Here is a 10,949-nt window from a genome sequence, read left to right on the forward strand (position 1 = left end):
CGGCGGAGGAGGGCGAGCCTGGGGCGGGCCGCGCTCCGCGGAGCATTTTAATCCGGGACGGGTCAAGCTGGATAGACACCGTTTGGTCTTTCGTACAGCCGCACGTGCGGTGCCGGGACAAACGCCGCCGTTACGGTGTGTTTGGATCAGGCACCACCGTTCTCACCCGTGCTCCGGTAAACGCGGGTGACTCGGGGTGATAGCCTAGAAAGGAAGGAATACTGCATGCAGTTGAAACTGAATGTAGACAAAGCCGATCGTTAATCAAATTCTAGCAGAGTGTGGCATCAGGGCTATCATCTCCAATCTCAGAAAAACGTTTCTTAGCAACCGCAAGCAGTCGGTGTCCTTCCCTTGGGTGGGAGTGCAGAGGTGGGGCCGAGCCCCTCCGTTCCCACCCTGGAAGCCAGACCGCCGCGGGATCCCGGCTTCTGCCTGGAAGATCTTCTGATCACACACTAATCGCATCCAACCTCGCTCATCCTGGGAAATCTGCAAAACCCGAGCAACAACAGAATAGTGCCAGAGGATTTTTCTGTTCAGTTCACTTTCACTGATGTTTAACCTCCTTGAGGGAAGTTTTTGACATGAAAGCTTTAGACAGTTTTCCACATGAAGATTCCCCCCCCACCCCCTTCCCATAGCTAGATGGGCTAAGATGCCTTTTTTGGTCTATTTATTTGGTTTGGGATTAGGACTCTCCTTTCTATGTATGTTCTTGTTTGTAAAGACAGATTAGCTTATTTTTTCCCCTCCAGGAATAAAATAACTTTATAATCAAAATCCAAAATGACAAAAGCTAAATTTGCTGCTTTTCAAACAGACATCTGCTCACAATGTGTAAACCACTAAATAAAATTGCTTCAGGTTAGTTGCATGGTGTTCACAGGGAAATGTATCTTAATTTTATCATACCTAAAATACAGGTAATGAATTGCATACCAAATAAATTAAGAAATATGGTAGCTTTTGTCCTTGCATTGTTAGTATACAAGCTGGGTATGTTTTAATGAGATTTTTCAAAGTTCCTCCCCAGTGTTACATTTGTCATTAATATTCTGCTGCACTAGCTGTATACTAAGCATATTTTTCTCGATGGGTTATAAAGAACACACTATTCATGCATATTTAAGTAAGAATTTTGATGTATTGTCATTTGCATGTAGGCTGGTGGAATTGCAACCAACTGCTGGACAACCCCAGAAGAATACTTGTTGTGTAAGTGTATGCATACGTCATTCAAAGTAGTTACTGCGCTGGGAGAGCATTTCCAGAAAAAGAAGGAATTGCTTTCCTCCTACTTTCTCCTCAACTATTTAGATAGTGTTTCTTCTTTCTGTTCATGGAAAATGTCTATAGTCAGTTGAATACCTAGAGGCCAAAATGTCCAAAACATACCCAAAGGGTTTCAGCAGCCTGTGTTTGCTTCGAGGTGATCGCAAGGATCTGGAGCAAATCTGGTCTTCTGGAGCAGGACTCGGTGACAGGGCTGCCTGTGCAGCCTCACGTGGTCCAAGGTGCACATCTGCAATTTTCCCAATCGAGTACAGTGATAAAACAACTTTTCCCTTCTATTATTTAAACAATAGCAAGAAAGTGGTTACCAGAAAGAGGTGTCCAAGCCGAACAAGCGTAGATACCCGTCTAAAATCCTCTCCCCCAAAGGTAACCTGGGAAGCCCCGTTGTGGGTCTGTCCAACTCTTTAAGACAACTCCCCCCAGCCTCGCTTCTACGTTCCTTTACAAAACCAGCTATAGTTCTTTTCACTGCACGTACTACGGAGTTTTTTCCCAAGCTGGCTTAATTCTGTAAGGAAGGGCTCAGAAGTATTTGTGGAGATGTGGCTCCTCTCAGCTGTTCCTTCACCTTCCTGCTTGTCTTTCCTGACAGCAGCCGTTAAGCTGTACAGCCATATTAAAATGTAAACATCCTACTAGCTGTGCCAACACGGTATATTCACGAATTACCCAGCAGTTCCAATACCAGCACGGCAGCCGGCTGGGAAGGTCATTTTGTACAAGATGAGAACAGAGGCAGGCCTGTGTGCTCCACAAAACATAAATCGAGTTTTTTCCTACTTAAGATTGAATAAATGACAACAGAGCATATTTAATGTTTTCACTCTATCACTAACCATATATTACTACTATATTAGACTAACATTCTTTAGTATCTATTAGATAACATCCTTTGAAATCTAGTAGATGCTTTTACCTATTGATTTTCAATAAATAAAATTCATTCAGTGTATTAAGATCCAAATTCTCAGAATTTATAGAGAAACTCTAAGAATGGGATGCAGGCATCAAATTTCTGATTCTCTGAAGTTATCACAGCATTTGATGTTGTACACACTTAAACCCTCTTTATCATTTATGAGACTGTTTTAGACACTCTTAAATTATCAAGATTAAATTGGGGCATTTTTCCAGCAGCAGCACTTCAAGCTCAGATGCTATTAGCTAATAAGGAGAGAAAACAGACAAATCAGCTGTTGTAGACACTGAACTTTTGCCTTTGATCATCCTTTACCTGATTCATGGCCAAAACCAATCATGTAGGTTTAGCAGAGGATAACAAAGCTTAGTGGGTGACAGAGAAATGGAGAGTAAGCAATGTCAATGATGGCATACCGCCAACCTTCTCTTCTTGTAGTAAGACTACCATCTGAATTTAGAGCAGTTTTCCCAGTCCTCCTTTGGATTGACTGCTGGTGCGGTGAAAGACAGGGACAATAAGAAATAATAAATTTTCAAAATTATTAATATTTTACATATTAAATAATTTGTATTGCATTTCTCAGATTTGTTTTCTAAACTAGTTTATTCTACACAGTTATTCTCTCATATCTTAAAGCTGTCTTGCTTAGAAATCTTTGACTATTTACTTTTCCTATCTTAATTCTACAGATGCAGCAGTTTATAAAGGCAATTCAAACTGTGCCTTCAGTTATATCACCCCTTACTCCTTTCTTATTTCAGCAAACAAAATGGTGTCTTTACCAAACATTTTTCCAGAAAAAAGAATTCTGATAATTTCAAAGAATTCTTGGCATAATTTTGACTCTTAAAACCACTTACTAGTTTTCCTATTGTATAGCACAGTACTCTCCCAGTTGTACACTACGTTCTAATAATTTAATATTAGAACTAATTAATAAACACAGTCATCTAAGAAACCCTATTTGTGGAACAATAACATTTTCACCTATCAAAACGTATATTCTATGAGGATAGGATGAACATATGAAATCTAGGATATACAGAAACAGAAAAGAAAAATAAAACTATTTTAAGTCATTTATTACCATTTTAAAGGAACTGTCAGGGAGAAGACAGTTTCATATAAGGAATCAAAGACTACATTAACTTAAATTCCTTCAGGTTTTTGTCCTCTGGCTTTTGCTCCTTCTGCCTTTCAGGCACAAAATTCATACATATGATGTAGTAAATCTTTTAAAATTCAGAATCTAAACACACAATCCATATCTGCTGTGGTATTTGTGTAAATATTCTTTAGATATGTAAATACAAGTGACACTAGTATGTGTATGTAATCCTATTAGCATGTACAATGCAAATGAATAATGGTATCTCTGACAAGACAGATAAAAACCCAGATAATGCAACTTAAAACTTCATCACGCTTCTGGCTTCTTACATTTTAACATAAATCTTCATAGTCGTATCACAGGGTTCATTTGGATTTCTAAATATTTAAAAATGCTATCCAACCTTTTCACTCATCACTTTGAAAGCACTTTGCCCTTCAAAGAAGACAAGGAAACAACGTTGTTTCTACTCTGCAAATGTAAAAACTGAGTCACGAAAGACTATTTTTTTCACCACTGGTATTTCAAATCTCAAACCTCTTCATTAAATTATGCTAGCGTCCACCAAAATGCAAGACAACTTCTTACACCCTTTTCTTTTCCACGTTACCTATCACGATAAACATAGAGACTTCGAAATAAGCAGACTCAGCATTTTAAAATCGGGATACATGCAATGCATCTTCTCGTACTTTCAAGTGACTGGCACTCCCTAAGAAAGGTGCTTCTAAAATTATGTTTTCCCAGGCGAAATGAAGAACAATAATGAAGTGATTATATTATACTTAAGCTATCTATCATTACACAATTACACGTTGGATATACTGGAGGAAAAAGAATATTTATTAAACAGGAGTATTGTAAACATGCTAATGTATCTTATCATTACAGCATGTGTGAAATGAAGAGAGGATTCACTATTTCTGAATTCACTATTTCACTATTTTGTCAAAAAACCTTTAAAAATCACAGGATCCATTTAAAAGCTTAACTGAAAAGATTTTGGTAAGAATTAATCAGAAATTAACTGACTTCAACTTCAGTAATCAGAAATTAGCTTCAACTGTCAGCACATCAAATGAGCTTGCCAGTGTAACGCTACTAAGCGGCTAGAGCTTGATTCAATACGTGTGCGCTCAGATTTGTCCAACTAACCGAACTCTACTACATCCCGGCGCTAATGTTTTTCTTACCACAATGACATTCTGTACAAAGTACTAACAATATGGCGCCTTCAAAATGATTTTCCCAGTTAAAGCCAGAAAATTGCATCTACCTGCCACCAGAGACATTTGGAAAGCCAGCGAGGATATATGGAGCTTTTTCCATATCCAGCAACGCTTTATTGAACAGCACTTTAATCTTTTTCTTCATTAGCCTTACACAGACTTTTACAGGGCAGTTAATTGGTCTTGGCTCTTCCTGTGGTAGCTGTCAGATTCATCTTGATATTGGTCAGCTAGACACCATCTACGTTTTTCCCTTCATCTCCCTGCCATCCACGAGGGATGTCCACCAGGCTCTTCCAGACCAACTTCAGAGATCTGCCATTTCATCAGTACGGCAAGATTAATCCACCATCTTTCACTAAGCTTAAGAAAATACAGTTCCCTTGAATTCCAGGTACTGAGTTGGGATTCCTTTACCTGATCAGGCATCTCCATTCTTCAAAGGAGTCACCCGTATATACCAGAAATGAATTCATTTCGTAATTAAGGATGAAGCCCATTAAAGGCAAACAACTGAACTAGAAAAAGAACTCTGTGTTGGCTCAGCATTAAGGCTGCACATGATCGGTGTTATAGTTTATACAGACTGAAGAATGTGACTTTATTGAAGTGGCTGAAACTGCATTTGGTTTAATAGTCCATTTAATGCAATTTTGCTTTTTCACATTTAAAACATATGAACTCTTTTGTGGTACAGCTCAGCAGAAGATTTACTGCCCAACCGTTACATATTTAGCATACAGCTGTCATATGACTATTCTGGATGGAAAAGGGAGTCCATGTCAGGATCTGTATGACTGCAATGCAAAGTGGAACCAGACAGATCAAATAGAACATGGCATCATGAAGACCTAGAAACAAACTGGTGAAGAAGATGAAAACACAGCTTTCAAGATGAAGAAGATTAACTTTCATGGTCAATTCACAATATTTTTAAAGCATTCACATTATATACACATATACAGCATGTACACAGGAATGCGTACAATCAGTTCTAAACAAAGAAATGCAAGTATCCCAGATACCAAATATACTCCAATTGTATTTTCAAATTCTACATACAAATATGTATTTTATGTTGTTTGCTCCTTTTGTAATAGCTGATAATTAGCACACAAAGAGTTAATTTTTGTATACTGTAGGCAACCTAAGAAATCCTGTTCACTACTTTAGCACACATCTGTATTATGTAATATAGAAATCAATTTGAACAATATAATCCAATTATAGAACAAAGCATCTGAAACGGTTTAGTGAGGCTGAAAAACCCGGAAGAGAAAGAAAAGCAGAAAATGGAAGCAAACATTTTAATATAAAATCATTTTATTTAAGTTAAAATCTGTGCTACTACCTATCCACTATAGCGTTATAGTTGCTGCGTACTCGATGGAAGTCATGATTAATGCACAAAATTCAGGTATGGTGTAAAGGGCTGTTTGAAATATCATGCCTTATTTAATTTTGTTTTAAAATAAATTATTACAAGATAAATGATTACAAGATAATATAAACCATAAAAAGAATACCAGTGAAATTAACACTAATTCTTACTTATTCTCATGGACGGATGGTATCTCCTAGTCTTCTCTAACGAATAAGAGATAAAGGCATCAGCAAATATGAATCAAGAAAGAAAATACAGGAGTTAAATGAGTCCCCTTTTATGAACAGTATGCTTTCTGACAGCTCAAAGCATACATTTAGGCATCCACCTAGTATCTAGAATCAGTATCTACTGGCATTCTGTTAGTTACTCAATTCTAATTACTTAAATATCAGGAAAGTCAATTCAAGCTGAGAAACAGCCCCTAAATGAACTTTCTCTCCATGAGGCAGTTTATATTATTTTCTGTTTGGTTCTTTTGGTTTGTTTTTTTTTTTTTCCCCCTTAGCATTCAGTGATGATAGGAGACTCACAGAACAGGTATGGACACAATCCAAAAAACCTGAAATCTGTGGAAAAAACCTGTCATTAACTTGGGCAGGCTTTTGAATAAACCCTAAGAATTTCTCTGAATCATAAAAGAATCAGAATCATGAAAGAATCAACGCATGTCGCTCTGCATTTAACAGAAAAAATGCTTGCAGCCTCTGATATAGCCCAGATTTATTCTTTAGTACATACACACGCTCATACGATGATCACAACTTATCTCAAGTCATGTAATGCTAATGCTACACAGGAAAACAAAGAACTACAGGCTTATAAGTGAATTACTTAATCACTTGGGCAATTGCATTTAAGACGGGAAGTGTTCGCTACCAGGTCACTGGTCCACAGCCACTGTTTATTGGCAATGACAATAATTTCCATTTGGACATTGTTTACTGGCCTGTATTCAATTGCATTTTCAGTCCACCTAGAAGTAAACAAGGGCCCTCATCGTGCACCCCACTGTCACGACTGCCAACAGTTAACCGTATGAGCAGTGTCGGCAGGGCAGCGACAGACAAATTACTTTTAGATAAAGATGAAAACAGGACTAAGACACAGTTAACAGGATGTTGGGGCTCGTACTTTGCCTGTTCAGCACACTAAAGAGGACTGCAGTTTTCAGTACTAAAATTATTCCATGTTTATACACGAACTTCAGGAAGGACAAAAAAAAAGGAAGAACATCTGCCAAATCACTCACACTGGTGCAATCCTGATTTGGTTTCACTGGAACAATATTGGTTTAAGAAAATAATATTACCTATTGTACTATAAAACCTTAAGTTACTGCATGAATTATGAAAAATGTCTATAGTACAAAGAACAAGGAATGGGAAAATATTTCATTAAGGGACAGGGATAAATCACGAGCAGAGCTCAGATTTCATCATAGTAACAGCTGAACTTCAGCAATTTCCACATCTACATTTTTTGCACACACATCTTTCACTAAACAGCCCTAATATAACTCTGAATAGAACGTGATGTAGTCCAGTAGTTCAATATGAAAACATCAACAGTTTTAAGTGCCTCCAATGAATAATGAAGAGCTGCTGTAAAATAACTTCGTTCTGAAAAACGAATTTGAAGAACACACTTTTAAGAGAAGTTAGCTGTAGTTGCAGTGGCTCTCCAGAAGAGGGAGATTTTAAACTAGGTATCTTTTCCATAGCAAAACAAAAACAAAAACCCAACCCAAACCAATAAACCCCAAACAAAACAAAACCTCAAGCCATATGGGGCAGGTAATGCCTTGCTATGATGACAGATCAAAAGAAAACAACAAATCTGTAAGCTACTGCTCAAAGTTTAAGGATATTAAAAAAATACTTCTTAAGCAAGCTTCCACTACAAAATGCTTAACTGATGTGTAATGACCACATTCCCCAAGAATGTGATATAATGTGTACCTTAATGTATACAGAATCATGTGTAACACATATGGAATTGTGCACAACATATAGGCCAATCTCACACGTGAAAAAGGTCACAACAAAAATCAAGACGACTTGTGGAAGAGAGATACACTACTCATAGCAGAAATCACACTTCAGAGCTACGATACCAGAGGCAAACCCAAGAGGTATTGGATTGCTCCTAGGGAAGAAGACATCACTGTGACTAAGAAGATATCACCATTGAGGCAGAAGTAAATACTGGTAACTGGTAAGTGAGAAGTTGGTGATGTTAATGGTCAGGTCAAAGGCTTCAGCACTGAGGAAGAGAAAGACAGGGTAGGTCTTCGGAATGCCTGGTCTAACACAGTACTGGGATCACTGCTCCGTGATAAGTATTTTCTCATTTCTGATGAACCTTAGCCATCTGCCTGGAGGTGTCACAATACCTCACAAGCGAAAGAAAAAGGGACTGAATTTTCCTTTCTCCTAGACTTTTACTCGCTGTTTAAAACCTCTTCACTGTCTTACCAGCTTGCCTGCCCTGCAGAATACAACTGTAACAGAAGTCACTAAGCCGATGATGAACTATTGTCTCAAAAGGTCCTCTGGGATAAGAATTTCACTCATAACATGCCAGTTGTCCTAATACGCTGCTCAGAAATGTCATCTTTATGGAGGCAGAGAACATATATGTGTGAATTGCTTAACTGTCCTCTTACAGACCTTCTGCTGGAGGCATAAGAATCGGAAGATATATGATTGCCCCAGCAGATACCTTTTGATAGATAGATATTTTTTTTTTTTTTATACAGTGGCAAACAAGCACCAAAGACAGAATGAAGTCCACTTCTGAAGGCAGTATGCTACTAATAAAATGCTATCAAATGTATAAGATAAATGAAGTAGGGGAGAAAAAGACACCCTTCCCAGTAAGCTACGACCTTTTTTTTTTTTTTTGCATATGCAAGTTGAAGTCACCCAAAAAGTTTGTGAGCTCCAGCATTCCATGTGGTCTTGAGTAGGCAATATATCAAGAAGTAAGGAATGAGGAAATGAATACAATATTACACAAAAATCCATGTGAACAGGAAAAGCTTATTTCCATAATTTTCAGCTGTAAACTCATTGCTGGAAAACATGTTTTACTACAGCAAAAGCCTGGAAAGTTGCTGAGAATACAAAACCCAATGTTCAAACTTTTGATGCTGGAGGAAAAAATAAGGGACACATCTGGACATTACAGAAGGAGGAGACCACTGATGGTCTACTAGTACTTTTCTCCATTCGCTCCGCAGAACATTAACATACAAAGCATACATTCCCCCCCCCCACCCCCCCCCCCCCCCCAAATTAAACACAGATAATAAGATACATCTTATTAAGGTTCTTTTGCTTTGTAAGAGAATCTGTGAAATAACTGTGGGAGAAAACTAATATGACAGACAGTATCTGTATATAAAAAGCAACTGCCTGTCTATAACTGTAACACACCCATATTTTCACTATCATTACATACTGGAAGTTTGTTTACAGAATCAGAATCGCAGAATGGTTGAGACTGGAAGGGACCCCTGGAGCTCATCTGCTCCAAACGCCTGCTCAAGCAGGGCCACACAGAGCCAGCTGCCCAGGACTGTGTCTCGACTGCTTTCGAATATTTCTAAGGATGGAGAGTCCACACCCTCCCTGAGCAACCTGTTCCACTGCTCAGCTGCCCTCACAGCAAAATAGTGTTTCCTGATGTTCAGAGGGAACCTCCCATGTTTCAGTTTATGCCCATTGCCTCTGATCCTGTCAGTGGGCACTACTGGAAAGAGCCTGAATCCATCCTCTTTGCACCCCTCCTTAAGGCATTTATATACATTAAGAAGATTCTCTGAGCCTTCTCTTCACCAGGCTGAGCAGTCCCAATTCTCTCAGCCTTTCCTCATAGGAGAGATTTTCCAACCCCCTAATAACCTTTGTGGTCCTTTGTTGGGTTCTCTTCAGTATGTCTACGTTTCTTTTGTACTGGGGAGCCCAGAACTGGACACAGTACTCCAGGTGTGGCCTCACCAGTACTGAGCAGAGGGGAAGGACCACCTCCTTTGACTCGCTGGCAATACTCTGTCTAATGCAGCCCAAGATACCATTTGCCTTCTTTGCCACAAGAGCGCATTGCTGGCTCGTTTTCCGTTTGGTGCCTACCAGGACCCCCAGGTCCTTCTCTGCTAAGCTGCTTTCCAGCTGGGTGGCTCCCAGCGTATACTGGTGCATGGAGCTGTTCCCCTCCAGGTGCAGGACTTTGCACTTCTCCTTGTTGAACTTAATGAAGTTCCTGTCAGCCAATTGCTCCAGCCTGTTGAGATCCCTCTGGATGGCAGCACGACCCTCTGATGCGTCAGCCACACCTCCCAGTTTTGAGTCATCACCAAAATTCCTGAGGGTACATCATCCTACCCCATTATCCAGATCATTAACGAAGATGTTAAACAGGACTGGACCCAGTATACACCCCTAGGGTACACTACTAGTTACTGGCCTCCAACTAGACTTCATGCCACTGATCACCACCCTCTGGGCCTGGCCATTCAGCCAGTTTTCAACCCATCTCAATGTCTGCTCATCCAGCCCATAGATCAAAGGCTTTTTGATGAGGATCTTATGGGAGACAGTGTCAAAGGCCTTACTGAAGTCCAGGTAGACAATATCCACTGCACTTCCCTTGTCTACCATGCTAGTCATTTCATTGTAGAAGCTTATCAAGTTGGTCAAGTATGACTTCCCCTTGGTGAAGCCATGCTGACTACTACTGATGATTTTCTTGTCCTTAATGTGCCTGGAAATGGTTTCCAGGATTGGCTGCGCCATCATTATTGCTATGGTTTAACTTTCAGTTCAAGAAAAAAAATAAGTAATTTAGAATTCAGCTAATAGTTTTTGGTTTTGGACGACATCTTCTCTCTTCTCCCGGTAAACAACATTGCTGGAAACCTTAAGACATATTTATTCAGGGCCCAAACATTTTGTTAATGCAGAATAAGAGTTCTCTGTGCTACCTTCACAATTCCCTACA

At 39.2% G+C, this 10,949-nt stretch overlaps 1 protein-coding gene across 1 annotated transcript in view; it reads right to left on the reverse strand.

The window, feature by feature from the left end:
• METTL9 (methyltransferase like 9) overlaps positions 1–10,949 on the reverse strand; it is a 27,590-nt gene that overhangs the window by 7,105 nt on the left and 9,536 nt on the right. Inside the window, exon 6 of the mRNA XM_009886333.1 lies at positions 5,303–5,423. Coding sequence (XP_009884635.1) covers positions 5,303–5,423 — 121 coding nt within the window. The remainder of the gene's footprint in view (positions 1–5,302; positions 5,424–10,949) is intronic.

This window comes from Charadrius vociferus, unplaced genomic scaffold (assembly GCF_000708025.1).
Source record: "Charadrius vociferus isolate BGI_N301 unplaced genomic scaffold, ASM70802v2 scaffold430, whole genome shotgun sequence".
In the NCBI taxonomy this organism is placed as follows: domain Eukaryota; kingdom Metazoa; phylum Chordata; class Aves; order Charadriiformes; family Charadriidae; genus Charadrius; species Charadrius vociferus.